We start from the raw sequence: 21,122 nt of genomic DNA on the forward strand, positions 1-21,122 counted from the left end.
TTTTTTTTAACCCCCCCCCCCCCCCACCCCAAATAATAATAATAATAATAAAATTTCATGGTTAAATATCAAATCAGGAAGTCTAGTGCACATTCAATTTATTACCCTTATTACCATGGTTATACAGTAAGTATTCATTGTTTCTGAAATGTAGATGGGAAAATCCGTTGATGGGTTGGACATCTACAGGAGACCCATATGCCAATGTTGGTGATTCTGCACTAAGTTTTGACAGTGAAGAAGCAGCAATAGCATTTGCCAAAAAGCATGGTTGGGATTACATGGTAGGGCTGTTTTTATTTTGTTCTCTTGCAGACAAAGTTGTCCAAATCATTTGTCATTACCAGCTGGACCCCTTTTCTGAGGGGAAATTGTATCTTCATTGTTTGTTTATTTTGAATTGGATTACTTTCATTTGGTCGAGGTGAACAAATAGGGATATAATCTGAAGTTCTATATAGATTGATTTCTGTGGCGATTCATGAAGTAACCAAAATAAAGATGCCATGCCCTTATCGTCACGTGAACAGCTGAGTTTTTTTGGCCTTTTTCCCTTTTGTTTATTATATTCATAATCAAGCAAGAGCTATTGATTGGGAAGCATGTCCCCTATCACTATCATTATTTGAACTATCTGTTTCAATTTACTAGCTCATGCATTATTATTTCCTACATTTGGATTCAAATAAGAATGCAGCCCTCAATTATATATCACTTCTGTCTTACAGGTTAAGAAGCGTCAAACACCACTACTGAAGGTACGAGGTTCTTCTTCAATCGAATCGAGTGATATTGGCATGAATCTCTGGAGCAATTGAGCTTCAGTAGATGTTCTACCTGTAAACCAATCATGTCATCCCGTTCCTTAGGAGCACATATTTTTTCCTCACATCCAACCCTAAGATGCACACTGCAAGCATGCATAAGACACCCACTGCTAGCTGAAAATTAATCAAGTTGTTTCATAGTACACTGTTAATTTCCTGATGTTAAACGGAGAGGTTCATGTTGCTTTAACACTAAATCTAGAGCAAAATCAGGTATGGTCATCTTGCTCATCATACAATTGTAGAGAATCCTCTTCAGTTTTTGCATAACAATGGGGATCCTGCACTTATTTTACATAACGATGAACAAATGAATGATTCTTTTTCCTCTTAAATTGGAAGAGAAAATGGACTATTGATTTATCCCTTTGAATTGTTGTGTCAGCCCAAGTCGTACGCAGACAACTTCAAATGGAAGGGCCCACCCAAGGAGAACTGATTTGGTCAAGGCAGATGAGAGGACAGAAGCAGCCCGTGGCATCCTTTATCAAGCTTTAGTGGAGTTACGTCTACAAGATAATGAGTCTCTAATCATGTGTTCATGCATTTTAACAATAAAGTGAACTTTGGTTCTGGCTTGTGTTCTTTCACTGCACTGTGTTGTACCAAATTCTCACATATTCAGGGTTTAAGATCTATTCCCAGCTTGTTGAAAATGTTTAAGAATAGTTTGAGCGTCCTGTGTATATTAGCCAATGTGATTTTGAACAACGCAGTTTAGCTTGGGATATGGCTCTTTTTGTTAAACCAGCTCAAATCTTTCTATTTATTTTTTATGATTTAAAAATTAAATTAAAAATATAATATTAATTAAACATAATGATAAATTAAGATATTTTTGCTCTCTCGGGCATGGCGTAATGGTAAAGTAGGAGGGTTCTCTACGGAGTTTTGGAAGTTCGAGTCTTTGTGGTAGCTGGAAGGTAACATTTATGTTGGAAAGCAGATGTCCTGTGGAGGTAAAGTTATGGTACACTTTATCGCTCCTTTGAAGATCTTGTCTGCATATCGTAAAGGTATGTCTACAGAGAGGAGAATTGCATCTCGAGTGTTCGGCCTAAGAGTATATAAGCTGTGATTGTATATGAATTTATCCTGGTGGCGGACCGTGGGGGAGGCCGTCATTTTTCAATTATTTAGGCGAAGTTCGGATACTTAAGTTATAAAAGAAGAAGATATTTTTATCCCCCGTCTAAAGATGGGCAAAATTTCATGTCCTTGCCAGTGCAATATTGCTCCACCTTGTGTAGTAAGAGATTGTAAATGGAATTTTATTAGTCTCAGTCTGTTGCCTTTCCCTGATCTTCGTTTAGTTGATTAACTAAACAAATTGGAAGCCAAGTAAAATATTATCATTTTATTGTCGAGTACTATGGATAGGTTTTCCTGCTGCTGCTGCTGATGAATCTGCTCTGGACTGGTAAATCTACCGATTAATGATTTGGTTAGGTAGTTGATGTATCAACCGGAATGTAAAGGAAAGGGGTGTGTATTGGTGAAATGAATATATGTATTGAATTGCAAATTGTAAAACAATTGTTTATGAAATGAAGAACTGGACTAAAATTGACAGAACAATTCCAAGCATTCAAGAAGTTAGATCTCTCTTAACAGATTCAACCATCTATTCAATATTTGCTTCCCTTCCTCGTTATTTCCCTCTTCTATTTATAGACAAATCCTTATTATAGCTTATTACACTTGACCCTCTTAACAAATTAAGCGAACCGTCTGAAATACAGATGACCTGTTTGCAACTATGGGATTGGGGGTCCATCAACTATATACTTGCACAACGTAAATATACTCTCTTACTCGATTAGGCTCACAGCGATTTGGGAAGGAAGGCTATGAGAAAATCACCTGTAAAAGAATGGAGAAAATGATGATAGCCTTAGACTTCAACTTCCCAAAAAGGCACTTGTCGGTAGCCATGCGCACAATGGCTTGGCAAGGACAAGATGGCAACAAAAATGCCGTCGGAACCAAAATCTTTGACGGGATCTTGGCTGCAGTTGATCTAAGCACAGAAATCACCTAAAGTAAAAGCCTGGACAAGAATTTTGTAAAACTTAAATACTTTTCCTACGCCGTGGTTGTGGTACAAGAACACCCGTTTGCCAAAAGTGCAGGGGACAATTAAAACCTGACTATTTCTCAACAACGTTTAGACACAATTATGCATGTTTGTGTCAATGTCAAGTGTGTGGTTGTCCTTGTATCCGGTTATTCAACCCTTTCTTAAGTACCTCGATGCATTAGTGGTTGCTTGGCTACTGGGAACAAAAGCCAACAAGAAGGCTGATGTCCCCTTCATGAAATATGGGTTTACCGGGAAATTGTCAATGACATGGTTCAAAACTTAGGCCACCTTCCCATTGATGTTGGTGAATCACATTATGGTCCAGTCTTCCACCTATGTTTTGGAGACACAATAGAACCGGTTACAGCAAAAGTTAGACTGAATTTCCTGTAGTTGACAGTTTATCCAGCATGTTGTTGCTTTAGAACTTTATAACAAATTTTCTGGGACTATTAGATGCATATTTGGCAGCTTAAGCTAATCTAAGTTCATTTACATTTTGTGCTCCTCTTATCAATTAATTTTGTTAATTCTCATACAATTGTCTTCACAATAACATTCCAAAGTTCTCATTGAACAACTAAAAGCAGCTTAAAGAGCCAATTACGTGAACCTCTGAACTAGAGAGTATTACATAACCGAGTTAATAATCCAAATGGTCACTAAATTCTGCAAAAAGTTTTCACGGGATTACTGAACTTTAAAAATCATCCAACTCATCACTGAATTTTACGAAGGGTTTCCACGGGATCACTGAACTTTAAAAATCATCTCATTCATCACTTAACTTTGCAATCTTTTTTCCAGAGGATCACTAATTCAGTGATCTCTAGAAAACCTTTTACAAAGTTCAATGATCCCGTGAAAATCTTTTGTAATGTTTAATGATGAATGAGATGATTTTTAAAGTTCAGTGATCACGTGGAAACCTTTTACAAAGTTCAGTGATGACTTGGGTGATTTTTAAAATTCAATGACCCCGTGAAAACTTTTTGCAAAGTTTAGTGACTATTTACGTTGTTAACCCATTAAATAACCATTCACCGTGTTCAGATCAGCTAATCGGCTTGAAATCTTTGCTATACGGTATATTCTTATTAGCAATACAATATCTTTACTCTCTATACAAGCCAATTTTCTGAATAGCTTGTCGTTTCAAGGGCAACATAAAAGCTCTAGTTGGTAGTCGCACGTTCCAGATTCTAACTCCAGAATTTCACAATTAGCCTGCACTGCTTCTTAGAAGTTGCACCACCACTTCCATGGATTTGGAAAAACAAAGTTATCACTTGGAATCATGAATTATTCAGCCAGGGCCAGATCCAACACTTCCTCGTGTAATAGGACTAGAGATCCGATGAAACACAAAAGCAGCCTTCTTTCAACTTTTTTCTTCACAAATTTTACACCAATGACAACAAATAAGCGCCACTAATGGCATCATGTCAGGAAAAAGCTGTGTCCAGACGAATACCGCTCCTATCAGGTTGAAGATTCTTCATATGGTACTTCGATCTTCGAGATAGATTGATCTTTTCCCTCCTTTTCTGAGGCATACATTCAATGGAACACTCGCAGAAGCCACGCCTTGCGAACCTGTTTGAATAAGGAACTATTATTGAGAGAGAGAGAAAGAGAGACCAGCCACCATACCAGACTCATAGAGTTTAGGATTCAGAATGTAACTAATGCTTCTAACGTCTAAGCAGTGGACGAGGAACAGTATATCTAAGGGTACATTTGGCAGAACCCAGCATCAAAAGTTCAGATTTTTTGGGAAAGAATTGGAGTGTCATTATTTGACAATTTACTATCATGTTGTACAACTAAGCTCGCTGTAAGAGTAGAAAGTTCAATTATCACTACATGGGATCTAGCCATCTAGGTATATGAAGACGTTTCATAACCCACCATCCCCATTCCACTGACACACACACAAGTAGTAGTGAATAATGAAGCAAAGTGGAAAAATGAATAAAGAAAACAAGATTGAGGAAGGAGGGGGGGAGGGAATTCCACGTTCAAGTGCTTTCAAGTAATTTGAGCATCCGGATGAATCAATGCTGTACAAATTTGCTGCTAGATTTTCTTTCAGCTTCTTTAATGCATTTTCCATGAGATCAATTAATTCAATGTTTAAAAAAGCGTAACCAAGTCCGAAAATATTCCAATTTATATACAGAAGAAAAATATATAAAGTAACAAAAAAGAAACTATTATTTTAGTTAGTAGGGCAATGGACGATTTCCAAAGTGAGTCTGCTAATGACACAATTTTTTAAAGTTTTAATGGGGCAGTGCGCCAATCAAAATTTTTAATGTTTTGTGGGCTCATTCCTAAAGCAAAGTACATACATCTAAAAAATTAAGGTGCATACGCCACAAGCCTTGAGGCGTGTGCTGAGGCCTCCAAAAACAGCCTCACAAATAGTGCCTTCAGTAGTTTCTTGTTCGACTCACTCTGAGGCAAACCTCAATTGGAAGTTTTTAAACATTGATTTATTACTTGTTTAATTTTTATTTTGGTGGCAATGGCCGGTCATGGGGCTTGGGGAGGCGACGACTAAAGGGTTGTGAAAGGCCTATCACCTACCTATTCATCCCGTTACAATGTTATGATGTAGAAAACAATGATATTTCTAGCTATAACCATAGTGAGTTATTTATGAAGGGGCATGACTTCAAGATAAAGCCAGTTTGTACAGAAAAACTCTGCTCTGAAACTAATTGGAGTCAGAGTGGAAACTAAGATGTGTATTGACGTTCCTATTTTCTACAGTCAGCACACATTATGTAACAGCATTTGAACCAGAAACACATACCAATCTGCTGTTCGTGTTGTCAGTAGAAAAAGCATTTGCAGTCCTAGCGAAGATGCCTTCTCAATGTAATCTGCACGTAATTGACATTGAGGTTATTATCTGCAAAACTGAAGAACTTCATAGCTAGGGAAAAAACACATGCATCTCAGTTCTCACTTTCTAAAAGTTCGCCTCCTCTATTCCACTCTATGCAGATACAAGTGTCAAAAGAAACATACTTTGGCTGTTCCCATTTTGGTGATAAGACCACAAGGGAAGGGTAACTGAAACCAAGGCGGTTGTTGGTGTTTCTTAATATGCGAGATTGCATTTGTTTAGTGTGGTTTTCTTTTTGCGGGGCAGGAGAGGTAGAGATGATAGTGATGACTATGAAACGCAAAAGCCAGAGTAAATAGATATACATAATGTACCCAAAGGATCAGAGTAGAATGTTTTCCAGTTGATAGCCTGTTTATTAAAAATGAGGTACCTAAAGTACTACCAAATCAAACGAGTTCAGTGTCTACTTAAAGAGAGATCTTTCTTGAAAGCACACTTCTAATAACTCCTAGAGCTTCTTCTGTTAGATGTCCATTAGTAGTGGCCTGTCCAATTGTAGCTACAATAGCAATAAAGTTAAAAACCCCCAATTTCAGTACGAGTACTGGATGACTAAAAGATCAAAATGAAAGCTGTTTATATAATACCAAGTAATTTGTCTCCTTGTCCTCGCCCTCGACATTCAGGAGAAACAGCAATAGCAGCAACCTCTCCACACTTATCTTCAAAAAAAGGAAAAAGAACAGAGCAAGCTATAATTTGTCCTCTTTCAATGACTATGAACGAATTCAGTGCTTTAAGTAGCTGCAATACATAAAAAAAACGAGGCTTTGAACAAATGGGGTAAAGAATATAAAAATTAAATTATCATAACAGGAGCAAACCTCTTCCTCGGTCCTTCTTATCAACGTGCCAGACTCTTCTAAAGGTCGCAAAAGTTGTTTGATTCCGGGGAGAACTGCTACTCTAGCCATCCGAGTTCCTTCATAAAGATCACTGCATAATGGAATCAGTCCATATGTCAGCGAGAAGATCGTCAACTATACCTTGCCAAACAACTTTCCTTAATCAATTATAATTTATATCTGGAGAGAGAGAGAGAGAGAGAGAGAGATCAACTCATGGACTCTACATGGAGATTTTTTCTGTCACACAGTACAAGTAAAATCATAGATGCAATGATGCATGATGATGTCCCCATAAATCACACAATTGATATAAAGGAGGAGAAGAGTTTAAAATTTGCAACTGAATTCAGAAAACGAGAATAATGCATGTTTAACTTGTAAAGATCAAATCTGTTCTCGAATTGGTGGGGCATGGGCTATCATGTGCGGGGTGTGACTATATCAATAACAGGATCTAGATGTTTTCAGTGGAATGCAATCTACTAAAGCTCTCTAAATTCATAATGCATGTTTAACTTGTAAAGATCAAATCTGTTCTCGAATTGGTGGGGCATGGGCTATCTTGTGCGGGGTGTGACTATATCAATAACAGGATCTAGATGTTTACAGTGGAATGCAATCTACTGAAGCTCTCTAAATTCCTTGAAGTCCTGTTATAACATATTGGAAAATATAGAAACTGTAACCCGAATGCCTGGCGAGCAGATTTAGCTCATGGAAATGACCGTCCGTTCAGCTTAAACAAAATATAGATTAATAGCTAATTTTCGAATGTATCTGCCAAAGAATGCATACCTAGCCACCATGGTACCAACTCCGTCTCTTTGAAACAATTCCTTCAATAAAACTCCAGCATTAGTCCCATTTAAAAGATGAACTCTTTGCACACCTCCCTGATAATAAATAGAATAATCTTATTAGGACTATTCCCGAAACCTACTGTGAGAGGAATCATAGAATCAATGAAACATCGCGACCTTCTGCCTTTCTTGGGAAAGAAATGGGAGTCTCAGATATATATAAGCCCACTGCCAAATAATATTGATGTCAAGATATCCATTTTGATTGGCAGGAAAAAAATTGTTAAGCAAATCTATAAATAAGCCACATTCTGGTAAAAGGTGTACCCATGGAATGGTATCGTTCTAATGATTTCCATGATCCCCCCAATTTTCACATGCCAATTGTGTTTCTAAAAATAATATAAAACCGGAGGATAAAAATCTAGCTACTGCCAACAACTCCTGGCAGTAACAAACAGAAAGCAAAGTGATTACTTCGCAGAAACAGGGCGACATGTTTCATTTAGCAGATCAAATATTTGGTTACTAAATAAGACCATCATGTCATTAAATAGCAGGGGCTTACTCTGCAAACAAATGCTGCAGCAGCTAAATCAGAGAGGTAACCATTTAACCCACTGAGTTTTTCTTGACCTCCTACAGTGAAACCTTGTTCACCGGACCAAAGTCTATTTCCACTATCAAAACCAACACCATTCTGAAATTTTGGAATATACCTCTTGCCAAAAGCCTTCCCGTTTTGCAAAGGGGCTGTTCCATTTAAATCATAATATGGTACACAAGCGAAAACGTCCTGACCAACAGCTTTTATATAATTAGCAGCTGTCTCTCTTTGCCTAGCCCGCTTGCGAATTAACAGGTCTGCATCTTGAAGAGTTAAGAAATTAATAAGTCGTCCACAATCATCTAGAATTGGTCCATCTATTATGCAAATGAGTTTCTCTGCTCCAAGAGACATTGCACAAGCTGTGGCAACTTCATATGAGCTGCAATGTATAGAAGCAGAAAACATTGGTTCCCAAAACTTAACCACCATAGATTACAAAGCAGAGTTTATAATTTTGCAACAGTTAATTCATGTAAAAGTTCAAAGAATTACAGAAACAAAATCACGTAATTGAGTTCCACAAGCATGTAGATTAACTAGTGCTCTCTGGTTTAACAAAACTCAATGAAACAAAATAACAGACTGCTGGTAAACTAGAACCAACAAGAGGAAAGCAAAAGTTTTGCAAATAATGCAAGATGGGATCTAAAAAAATCATCTTCGTGACTTCGTCCATTTTTACCTCGTATTTAGTACAAAATGCACAAGCCTTACAAAGTAACATAACCCTCATGCACTCCCCAAATTGGCAACAAAACTACCTATCAAAAAAAAAAGCCATGTACCATACTTGCAATTTAATACTTCTCCCAAGGTTGAATAACCGAGATCATTCATAAGAACTATACAGTCCTGATCAAGCCTTTCACGAATGCGAGAAACATCTATTTTCTTAATTTCACCAGTTGATGCATAATCAATTCCTTCAACTATTCCTCTTCTCTGAGAAAAGCCATACAAAAATAAGGAATCAAATAACTTACAAATCCATGCAACCCTCAAGTGTGAATATCAGCATTCTTACCTTAGCCGCTAGAAAATTACCACTAGCGTCTAGCAACACTGACGCCATCATACAACTGACTTTTGTCTCCATGCCGGCGGATACCACTCAAGGAAGGTCCAGGGGAAAACTTCACCTCAATCATGATTCTAATTCTCCCTGCTGCTTAGCACTAAGAGCATGAGAGTCCGTGATTCCGTAACGTCCCACATACTTGGGTTGACATCCTGGAATGTGTCCAGAAGATACATTTTACGACAATGATAAATCACCAAATCAAAGAATCTTGTGGACAGAAACTAAATTAACTGAAATGTTAAAGATGCTCAGTTACATACAATTACATCAAATTCGAATTTAAACAAAGAAAGAGGATGACAGAGTAGTATATTTTTATTACCTCTTTCAGCCAGAAGCCTGTCTATTTGGACATGGGTCCCGGGTACAATAACAAATTTGTTTCCCAGCCCATGTAGTAGAGAAATATCCTAAATGTGACACGTTAATTCGCAAATTATATTTTGCAGCTAATAAACAACAATGTATGAATGCCAAAGAAAAATTCAATCTCTTTATTATTATACTTCTTGCAGCTAATGAACATAACTACGTGATCAATAAAACATCTAGGGACTAATTTTAAAAATAGAAAGAAAAGATATACCATGAGAATGGGATCTAAGTGAAAGCTATCGACTATTTCAGAAGAGACCACGATAACAAAAATGCTGCCTCTGTGAGCAAGAAAATACGGCCAGGCCTCACGAAAGAATCGCACGAACAGCTCGTCTTTAAAAGCACTACTAGCTTCCATTCCCGTGCTCTCTGATTCCCTATAGACTTTGATTCTATTCTCCAAATGACATTGTGAGAGGAAGTCGTTTTTCTTGGGCGGTTTTGAAAAGGGATGGATAAGCTTGGAGATGAGACTGCCATTAAATCAGGGTTTTGAATTGGATTAAAACGACGAAACGTTGGTTTCGAGAGCTTAAATGCTTAATTATAGCTTAATGGCCCGTTGGCAATGGCGGCGGAATGGCTGGGGTTGTTGAGAGGCGGAAATGTCTAATTTAATTTTTCTTTAATTACTTTCTCTGTTTACCTTTTTTTTTTCTTTTTTTCCCTCCGCTTAATAATGTTATCAAAATTGACCCGGCCTAGCCGGCTCAACTGTTAAAATCTGAAATCGAGTCCAAAATCGGGTCAATCATGCATTGTTAATCGTTTATGACTAAATCGCTTAAAAACACACCGAACCGATCACAGTTTTGTGGTTTTCCCAAATTTTTATTTTTTAGTTTACAAAATTTCAACTTCATGAACAACAATTCAAAGGCCCATAAATAAATATGGGATGACAAACTCTTTTTATAAATGCACATCTCTCAAATGATTTTATAAATTTCTAATCTAGGATAGTGCATTTTGTGAATGCGCTTCTTTTCAATGGTTTCATAAACTTTCAATATGGGATAGTGACATAACAAAAATGTTAACAAATTATAGAATAATGAATTTAATTAACAAATTATTAATATGAAAATTTTAAAAAGATTATTATTTTGATAGTATTTTATTACTTTTGTATGTATTTATTGCAATCAGTTTGATCCCAATTTAACCTTTTGACCTTTTTCGAGCTGATAATCGAGTCGATTTTTAAAACACTAAGTCATAATTATTTTTTTAGGTTCTTACTAGAGCTGTTCTACATGTACAGACTTGGTGACTGGCCCTGTTGACAGGGAAACAAAGCATGTCTGTTCGTTTAGAATTTTTAGGTTTTGCTATTAGAAAAGGGATTACAAGGGGAATAACGTACAAGGCCTACACAGGTGATGCGTTGCAGTTGATTTTTTATTTTTATTTTTATTTATTTATTTATTTATTATTATTATTATTATTATTATTATTATTATTTTATTTTTTTTGTGAAATGAGGCCACATCCACCCTGTACAAACCCTTACGGTCCTTCTTTTTCATCAAGCACGCTCTTTAGAAAAGGGGGCGCCACTATTGACCGGGCGCATGTCCTGTGCCTCTGGAGTGACAGTGTCCATACTAGGAAAACACCCCCTTTTTTTTTTTTTTTTTTTTTTTTTTTTTTAGTCAAGCTTTTGAGTTGTCTGAAAAGGGCGTAGTGCGAATCGCAGCCCCATATTTTTTTTCATTCTTTGACTTTTTGATAACAAACTCATATTTGACAGAAATTAAAAATTTAGGATTTTATTAAAATTAACAATTAATTTTAACAATATATTTTATAGGATCCATAATTTTTCAACCATAAATATCATCAATTTTTATAAAAATATGCTAAAACATTGATTTTAACACCATCAAATAGGGGCTAAATTTTTTTGTTAATTTTATTATTTTAAAACTATTTTTATTTATATCTATACTATAAAAAGATTTTAGCCCTTGTTTTTTGGTTAAATTAAAATCACTATTTCAATATTTTTTTTTAAATTTAGATTTTAATCCTTGTTTGGGCTCCATTTTAAACAAAATGTATTCTTCTTTTTTATTACAAATTTCTTTCATTTTTAATGATACATTCTTCAAAAAATTACTATTTCAAACTTTTTTCCTGAAAAATTTGATTTTAATGGACCCGAAAGAGGGCTAATAGTACTTAAAAGAAAACAAGGTAAAGATGCGTACAAAGATTTATAAAATAATTATATATGCATCATTGTTTTTTTAACTATTTTATTTGTTGTTGTATACTTTTCGTTGATTATAATTTATTATTTTTGCACGTGCAGACGAAAAAATGGAACACATTCAACGTAGGGATGCTTTATTTAAGGTGGCGAAAAACGATGTAGTGCTTTCTTCTTACAACTTTGCTGTACTAACAAAAAGGGCTTGACTCCCACACTCACCATAGGGGAATGGGGGAACATTTTTATTAGAATTTTTTATTTATATGGGTACCACATGCATGATATCAAAACTTCTGTCAACAATTTTCATTTAATGCAACTTAATTCTTCTTATCTAACGTGCGAAGAACATTATTTCTCGAGATAATTAAAAGATGAAACCAAGAAGAGCATCTTTACAACTTACAAGCAACTAAGCTACGCCAGCATGAAACAGGTGACAATAGCATCCATTGAATCGTGCACTAAAAAGTTTCAAGAGCCCCCGTCCGGCCCCTTTCTTTCAATTTTTAATGCGTGATAGTAATTTTTTTGAAAGAACGTGCGGTTAAAAAAAAAAAGGAAATTTTTTCGATTTATGTGTAATATTATTTCATGAAAATTTGTGGTTGAAAATAAGAGTAAAAAAATTGATAGAAAAGGGGGCCACACGGGAGCTAAACAAGCCAGATACCTGGACAAATATAAGTCCTTTGAAAGTGAGAAAAATCCAAAAACTCATAAGGCCCTACTACTACAGTAGATTCTACGGAAACGGATACCAGTTCGGTTCGATTTCAATTGAATTATGTAGAAGAAACATGGAGCTTCTCACTGAACCATGTTCTACCTAAAGTCAATAGCTTAGTCTAGTCAAATGTTGCATAGGTGTCAACATATAAAAAATGCTGGTTAACTGGGACAATATGTACCAAACCAATTATATATACTTGTGTAGTCGTACAACAATCTGGCTGGTGAAATGAGATGTTCACCCACGTGAATCAGATGAATCTTCAAAGCCAACGGAACCATCTCCGTTGATGATCCTGAGCTTCTTTCTTGGGAGTTAATGTTATTCTATCAGCATTAGCTACAGCCCATTTGTTAAAATCTGGTGAAGAAACCAGACCTTCCAGTGCCTTGCGTGTGGTAGCCCTAGTAAATTTCTCCCATTCATCTTTTGAAAATTTTCTCCTCTCGGGTGTGCTGTGGAAGCTAGAAAAGAAATTCCCCGAATCTGACAACCTACCAGATGATTTGCTGATTGAACCTGAGAGTGATGAAACATGGACAAAGAGGAAGAAGAAAAGGAAGTTAGTCCAGAGGTCCATCAAATCAATTCGTTAGTATAGATATTTGAAAATAAAGCTTACCTTGAAGAGGAGTACGTGGAGACCTGGTGAAAGGTCTGGAAACATAGGACTCATCAATTTGTGACGCATAGGGATCCAGAGATTTTTCGAATTCTCTCTCTAATCTACACAATCTTCTGCAAGAGCCCCTCAAGTTATTTTGCATGTCAAAGAAAAAAGGAAATCTAATAGTAGCATCGGAACAAGAAAAAAAAATCAGAGTTACAACGGATGCCAAACTATTCATATGCTACTATGCTAGAGCTAGCAAGAGTGAATTACAAAGACACTTCTTCGAGGGGATAATATCACGCCACTGGGTTATAACCGTATTTTATCAATTAAGGAGATTATTTTGCACAAGACTTATAACTTGGACTCACTTGTAAACACGACGAATGACCTTTGGATTGCTCAATTTCTTCAACGCTGAAGAAACAAAAATTCCAGCCACCAAAGCCTCCACTGCAAATAAATGATCCTCAGAACTCTGAAGCACAATTACATCATTCTGTTACTTCCCATCAAAAATAGATTCAATGAAACTTCATCATATGGAAATCAATAATCTAAAGCAAAACCTGAAGGATCATCACTGAAGCAACAATCCGAATTGACCAAGCAACAAAATGAGATACACCAATATCAATAGATCCATCCTCTGTAAGTACAAGTTTGCGAATAATCCAATAACCCAGCCAAGCTCCAGCAATCACAAGAAACACAAGCGGAAATATTGCCAGCTGCACCACATAAGCACTAAATGTTAGCATGACATGGAAGAGATTATCATGCACAGAAAAGTATCACTCATTCCAAAAGTGAAAGCAGTGTTATATATGAGGTGCAAAAACTATTTTAAAATTAATATCTAGGTACAATATCTCTTTTAAAAAATCACCAATTCTCCTACAGATTAAAAATTTCTAATGTGTTGTTCATTTGACCAATTGAACCAGAATAGGTGTCTGTCTTTCACTTTTCTCTAATTATACATAAGCCCCTGTAAAACAGTCGAGCATTATTATCATCATAACTATTCATATCTTTCACTCATATTAAGTACTACTTAAGAAGCACATAACCAAAGCCATGAAGGAACAATAGGCAGGTGGATGGTAGTGTCTTTTTGCCATAGCCAAGTCATAAACAATGCTGGGTAGTAGTAGTAGATGTGGTATCAAGCTGACAAAATTATCCTTCTGTAAAGATGGAATTATAACTTATTTGTTGAAACTGGTATTTGCCTGTACAGAAGAAGAAACAAGTCTCACTATATTTTATTTCCTCTCAACCAATTAATTTCATACAGGAACTTTGCTTAAAGACAACTGAATGTGAAACTAAGTTTGATGTTTCAAATTAATTTATTTTTAGAGAGGAATTTTTAACTATGAGCATATCAATCACGTAAAGCAAACTCCATCTAGAGTCCGCAAAAGGAAAACTTGAATATATAACTAAAATTTTAGCACAAGAGTTGGCAACATTCAATTGTAATTTTTGTACCACGTCAACGTGAGTGGAAATTTGTCCCTTAAATAGGCAAATATGATGGAATGAAAAGTTCTCTGGCTTTAAGACAGTTATATCACTATCTCAATGCTTAAAAAGGAATGTGAAAGAAACTAAAAATATTAACCACAAGAAACTTACATACAGGATTATGAAAGTCTTCAGAGATTCCAATCTCAGCAAGCAGTGAACGCAACAATTTTGGTACATAGTCAAGAAGGAAAAATCCTACGCCGACCTGAATAAAAATAGAACCAAAGAATTCATTATTGCAAGAGACATCAATATACAAGAGAAAGGTGCAGTATGTACTAGGACACTGTACTCACAAAGCATGAGTACAGAAATATTGCCAGTGAACTCTTCCGACCAGTTGGAAGAAGCTTCATTCCCTGTTAAGTAAATAAAATACGAAGTTGTTAAAACATATCATCAAAGTCAAAACTCAGCTACACAATGATGAGCTCCTATGAACCCGAGAGTATCCACACATGCATTTGAACAGACAGTCATTAAGTCCCCTTAGATGAAGTATTGCCTAAACATATCGTCCTGTAAATGCATGAGAAACTCGTACCAATAATGGCCTACAGGTCTTCTGTATAAAAAATTAGAAATAAGATAACTGGAAGCAGTAAAGATGTCAAAATGATCTGAAGGTTCCAAAGTTATGGACCTACCTGGAAAAGGATCACCAATATCACAAGAAGAACTCCTACAGACATTGCACCACTGTAGTAAAATACTAGAGACTTGCTGAGACAGGAAGCAAGAGTCATCATTGTTATCCCCAAGACCAAAAATACTACGCGGAATAAGTAAAATTCTGCAAAATAAGACACCAATTTATATAAGTGCACCAAAATATGTATTAAAATAGAAATAGAAATTTACCTCATGAGATTATCCATAGAAGAAGAAGAAGATCTGTGGGGAACAAACCTTCATCAAGGAACACATGGAGACTTCCTGAAGAAGCAGCTCCCATCCGTATATCCAAAAGCTTGTGACCAAACGGTGACATTGATCTGACCCATAAACCCTCGGTAAGTCTCTCCCACTGACCTTGAGGGCACATCCCTATCCCAAGGGACAAATTGCTGCAAAGTCAAATATAGGTTTAAATTGGTAGTGAGAAATATAGACGTGTGCATATCTATGAAAAGGGTGATTGCAACAAAATGATTAATTTGACATTTTCTTTTGAAACCTATAAAATCTATAAGATGGGAGAGGAAAAGATGTTTTAGACCACAAAATGTAGCCGAAGTTTCTGCAAGAGATAAAAATAAACAATAACCAAATTCCATTTTATTATATTTAGGGATTTAGAATTCAATTGAATCCTTTATACAATAGAATGAAGATGAGGATTTCTAATACACCAACGATAAGTTCGGGAGAAGGCTCTGTGCAACTGAGTTGAATAGGGATCTACTGATTTAACATACTTCCTAAAGTTAGTATGAAGAGTTGATGTACTTATGATGCAAAATAATGAATATAAAGATCTAATCAAGAGATATAAGTTAAATAAAGCAACCCCTTCTCAATAGTACAGTGGCACACTTAACAAACTAAAGGTTAGTTTTGTCAGTATATCAACTTGTGTAAAAAATTGGATTTGGAAAACATAAAAGACAAAATAAAAAAAACAATTATGCAAACAATTCCATTTACTTTGACTTAGCATTATGTATAACTAGAATCCAAATAAAGCAAGCAATTTCATTTATTCCGAGCAAAAAGATTTAGCATTATGCATGCAGACTCACCTGTGGAAACAGATCTCAACACTCGGTGGACGGCCACTTGGATTTACATATGAAACTTTTACCTTTATCGAATTGGCATACTTGCTCAAATGTTTAAGCCTTGGAAAGCCATGGATATGAACTCTATCACATTTCACATTGGTTCCTGGCTTTGACCCTGGAGACTTTTCCACTATCAAGCTTGGTGATAGCTGCAACGAGGCGGACTCGCTAATAACTGCAGAACTAAAAGGATAAGCTTAGAGACATCCTAATACATGCATTGGTGGACTCACACATACTCTCGTGTACTTGCATATATAGAAACTCCATAATTCTCTTATTTCGATCAAGAGAAGAGGAGTATATGAATCGGGTGAAACTAAGAAGAAAGAGATCCCATAATCAGCAATCAGATGATTCATGAATCATTTAGTCAAATTGCATCTCCAATGTCATATATACATACATAAATGTACAAGCAATTTAACACATGGATGTGACATGTATCCCTTATACCAAAGCTCAGTAAAATAAGAATCATTCGACAGGTCCCATTGTAATAAGAGGATGATATTTTGTAGGTATCAATATGAATTGGATAGTTCCGAGAGTCATTTAGTACATGTTGTGGATCCTATTCCTCAAAAGCAACACTATCCCGAGATAAAAGCAAACAGACATAGAACCATGGCTTGTTATCAGATGCCAAAAACCATCACAGATGTAAATCACTTCCATACAACAGCAAATACACCGCAATTAACAGAATTATACTTTTTGTAAGTTGTATATATTTGCAAAAAGGATGGACGTGTTTGGCACGCAATGTTGAATGGGCTTCAACAATATATTAAACACGATTTTAACTTCCTCATCTAATTCAGCACTGCCCATTGCTATCCATCCACATTATCAAACATACCATGTGGATACAAATATTTCTCCTCCATCGGAGCTCTTCACCTACCTATAGATAATAGAATGTTTCCCGTTCTTAAAAGTAATTAAAAATTTATTGTTCTAAATGAAGAACCTAAAAATAAGTAACTTGTCGAAATTTAACAAGTGATACCGAAACCCTACAATAGTAAACCTAAACCACACCCGTGAACACAATTCAAATTTCATCGATTAAATTGGCAACTACATATTTATCCAATAAGTGAGTGCTCCCAAGTGAAAGCTGTCTTCTTTTTATCCTTAAACCAACTTCTAAAATGATGTTAGGGAAGCTTACCTAAAAAGAGTTCATCAGCGGAGCTAACGGAGGGCAAGAACGAATATGATAAGAAGAGAAGCCATAGAATGCAAGCTAATGGATTTGCAGCGGCCATGGGTTCGAGGATTATGGTCGAAGTGAACTGAAATTACGAAAAATTGATGCGGGTATATACGTTGCTTCGGCAATTAAAATTTATTAGGGCTGCTCTCTCTAAAATTAAAATCAACAATTTAGGCATTTGATTCTTAGCGCATTCTTTAACTCCGTAAAAGTGTATATATATATTTAGCCACAAACAATTTTAACCACAAAAAATATATTTTATAAAATTCAGAATTTTTCAATTACGTGTTACATCAATTCTTATCAAACTTCACTAAAAAGTCTAATTTTAACCCACCAAATAGGACTACCAGAAAAATAAATTACCCCCAGCATGCTTTCTCCACCTTTATATAAGTCATTATCTCTTTAAACACCGAATGACGTGGCATACAACAAGTCATAAAAAATAATGGTTAATTTTAAAACTAATCACATCACACACTGTAGTGTACCACCTAAGCATGGTTCTTAAAAGATCCAATTCGATATCAATCATGATCTCCTAGGCACTTAGCTTATGCTAACCACCGAATAACGTGGCATACAATAATAGGTGGTGAAAATATAATGGTTAGTTTTATAATTAATCAGACCATCTATTGTAGTGTGCCACTTAAGCATGGTACTTAATATAAAACTAAATATCGATGCTTAGAAGATCAAATTCAATATCAGTCATGATCTCTTAAGCATCGATACGTAGCTCATACTAAGCACTGAATGACACGACATACAACAATAGGTGGTGAAAGATAATAGTTAGTTTTAAAATTAATAACATCACCCATTGTAGTGTGCCACCTAGGAGATCAAATTCGATATCAGTCATGATTTCCTAAGCACCATAAGGTGGCATACAACAATAGGTGATGAAAGATAATAATTAGTTTTAAAACTAATCACACCACCCATTGTAGTGTGCCACCTAAGCAAGATTCTTAGGAGATCAAATTCGATATCAGTCATGATCTTCTAAGCACCGGTACTTAGCTTGTGTTAAGTACCGAATGACGTGACATACAATAATAAATGGTGAAAAGATAATTGTTAGTTTTAAAATTGACCACACCACCCATTGTAGTGTGACACCTAAGCATGATGCTTAATATAAACTAAACACTGATACTTAGAAGATCAAATTCAATATCAATCATGGTCTCTTAAGCACCGTTCCTTAGCTTATACTAAGCACCGAATGACGCAACATACAACAATAAGTGGTGAAAAATAATGGTTAGTTTTAAAACTAATAACACCACACCACCTATTGTAGTGTGGCACCTAAGCATGATGTTTAATATAAACTAAACACCGATACTTAGAAGATCACATTCAATATCAATCATGGTCTCTTGAGCACCGGTCCTTAGCTCATACTAAGTACCGAATGACGCGACATACAACAATAGGTGGTGAAAAATAATAGTTAGTTTTAAGACTAATAACACTACCCATTGTAGTGTGCCACCTAAACATGGTGCTTAGGAGATCAAATTCGATATCAATCATGATCTCCTAAGCACCAAACGATGTGACATACAACAATAGGTGGTGAAACGACGTTGTTTGCTATTCATTCTGTCCGGAACACCATTGTTTTGCATGTGTATAAATTTCGAAGGATGGTGCAAACCCTAAAGCATTTCTATCCCTACCTGATCTTTTTTGTCTCTCTTCGTCTCTCCCCTTCGATTTTTGCCTACTATCATCCATCGCTCTTCCTCATCGTCTCTCGATTTCTCTTCAAAAAATTAACTTGTTTCTTCTTCAAACCTTCGAAAATCGTTCATCAGAGGAAGTATTTCTATCTCCACATGACTGTATCCACCGCTCTTCATCTTTCTTAATCTTTCTGTCTCAAAATCGTCCATCAGAGATTGCAATTACAAACTATAGTAGGTGTGTTTGTTGATTCTGTATATACGCTGTCTCCATGGAGTTTTTTCTCTATTTTTCTCGCTTACTTATCATCACTTTGTTCCGTTGATAAAATGTAGAGAGAAGAAATTGAAGAGGAAGAAAATGGCAGGAACCGCAGTTGTATTCTATCCTTTGAGTACTCTGAATTTTACTAGCTGGAAACTATATATACAATGACATTCAACTGCTTTAACAGAATGGAAGGATGTACAAGGACTAAATTACCCCTATGCTACATACAATATGACTCAGTAAGCCCTCTCAAGATAGAAAATGAATATTTAAGATTCCCACTTGAGTAACAAAGACTTAAACCATCCAAACGGTTTCATTAATAAATCTGTCAATTGCTCCTGTGATGCCACATGTAGTGTCTTGAACTCACCTGCTTGCACCTTATCCCGCACTTAGTGGCCGTCAATTTCTATATGTTTTGCACGTTCATGAAACACTGGATTACTAGCATATGTATAGTTGATTGATTGTTACAAAACAGCAACGCTGCCTTAGTATGTTGCACACCCAAATCATCGAGTATGTTCCTCAACCAGCTGAATTCACATGCTACTGCTGCATGGATTGATATTCTACCTCGACTGAAGATCATGAAACCGTGTGTTGCTTCTTGGATTTCCAGGACACTGGTGAATTCCCTAAGAAAATGCAATATCCAGTGACAAACCTTCTGGTGCCCGAGCATGCTGCCCAGTCTGCATCAAAGTAACTCTTGAGGTGCAAATCAGTATTTTTGGCAAAAAACAGACCTTGCTCGTGTGTGTCCTTTAAATACCGCAACACATGATAAGCTGCCTCTAAACGAGGCTGTTATGGTGACTGGAGAAATTGGTTGAAGACTTGCACAGCATATGATAGATCAAGCCTCGTGATTATGAGATATAAAAGCCTTCCTACCAACCTCCTATACATGCTTGCATCTGCAATGGCTTCACCATCACTTTTGCTTAATTTTAGATTTTATGGTAATGGGCTATTAGCCGGTTTGGCTCCAAGATAACCTGCATCTGTTAAGATCTCTAGTGAATATTTTGTTTGACAAAAAGATATGCCATTCGAACTTCTTACGACCTTAAGTCCTAAGAAAAATTGTAAGACCCCTAAATTTTTTAATTTGAACTGCCTATTCAAACCTTGTTTAAACTGCTCAATGTAAGTGACATAATTTTCTCCAATGATAATGTTATCTACATAGAAGAGAATCACTGTGAATTAGCAGCCTTCCTTTTTGCTGAATAGAGAGTAGTCAGATTTCAACTGCTTGAAACCTTGAGAAGTAATATAAGAAGACAACTTGGTGTTCCATTGTTTTGATGCCTGCTTAAGGCCATAAATGGACTTATTTTAATTTGCAAACTAACTTTTCACCATTCACTCCCTGCTGTTCATAATCTGGGGACATCAACATATACACTTCTTCTTCCAGTTCACCATGAAGAAAATCTGTTTATGTCAAGTTGATGAAGATACCATTGCCTCTGAGCTACAA

At 36.0% G+C, this 21,122-nt stretch overlaps 3 protein-coding genes across 9 annotated transcripts in view; 1 reads left to right on the plus strand and 2 right to left on the minus strand.

The window, feature by feature from the left end:
* The window catches only part of LOC111367256 (NADH dehydrogenase [ubiquinone] iron-sulfur protein 4, mitochondrial), a 3,612-nt gene extending 2,038 nt beyond the window's left edge, over positions 1-1,574 (plus strand). Inside the window, exons 3-6 of one of the 6 annotated variants that reach the window (XR_002697764.1) lie at positions 155-284; positions 462-529; positions 729-758; positions 1,213-1,574. Coding sequence is in view for 1 of the 6 variants with exons in the window: in XM_022988027.1 (XP_022843795.1) it covers positions 155-284; positions 729-758; positions 1,213-1,266 (214 nt within the window). In the remaining 5 variants the exon portion in view is untranslated. Of the gene's footprint in view, positions 1-154; positions 759-1,212 lie in introns of those variants that run through there. The other 5 variants (XR_002697762.1, XR_002697763.1, XM_022988027.1 and 2 more) reach the window with 5 other exon arrangements.
* A 1,924-nt stretch (positions 1,575-3,498) lies between these two features.
* LOC111367258 (probable amino-acid acetyltransferase NAGS1, chloroplastic) lies at positions 3,499-10,154 on the minus strand. The gene is given in 12 exon segments (XM_022988029.1): positions 3,499-4,506; positions 5,732-5,801; positions 6,418-6,574; positions 6,655-6,766; positions 7,474-7,571; positions 8,047-8,467; positions 8,879-9,030; positions 9,113-9,139; positions 9,141-9,259; positions 9,262-9,318; positions 9,492-9,579; positions 9,756-10,154. Coding segments are annotated over 12 exon segments (1,602 nt in total). The 5' UTR covers positions 9,906-10,154; the 3' UTR covers positions 3,499-4,355.
* A 2,270-nt stretch (positions 10,155-12,424) lies between these two features.
* LOC111367259 lies at positions 12,425-17,859 on the minus strand. 2 transcript variants are annotated; one of them, XM_022988031.1, is made up of 10 exons: positions 17,609-17,859; positions 16,390-16,606; positions 15,557-15,714; positions 15,295-15,440; positions 14,944-15,006; positions 14,760-14,852; positions 13,681-13,842; positions 13,483-13,589; positions 13,121-13,233; positions 12,425-13,017 (listed from the first exon to the last, which is right to left on the minus strand). In XM_022988031.1, exons 1-10 carry the CDS (start codon positions 17,703-17,705, stop codon positions 12,761-12,763), a joined length of 1,413 nt encoding a protein of 470 aa, XP_022843799.1. In that variant the 5' UTR covers positions 17,706-17,859; the 3' UTR covers positions 12,425-12,760. The 2 variants fall into 2 exon arrangements, with proteins under 2 accessions (XP_022843799.1, XP_022843798.1); XM_022988030.1 differs by having other exon boundaries at positions 13,121-13,236.
* Positions 17,860-21,122: the final 3,263 nt, after the last annotated feature.

Source organism: Olea europaea, chromosome 18 (genome assembly GCF_002742605.1).
Source record: "Olea europaea var. sylvestris chromosome 18, O_europaea_v1, whole genome shotgun sequence".
Taxonomy (NCBI): domain Eukaryota; kingdom Viridiplantae; phylum Streptophyta; class Magnoliopsida; order Lamiales; family Oleaceae; genus Olea; species Olea europaea.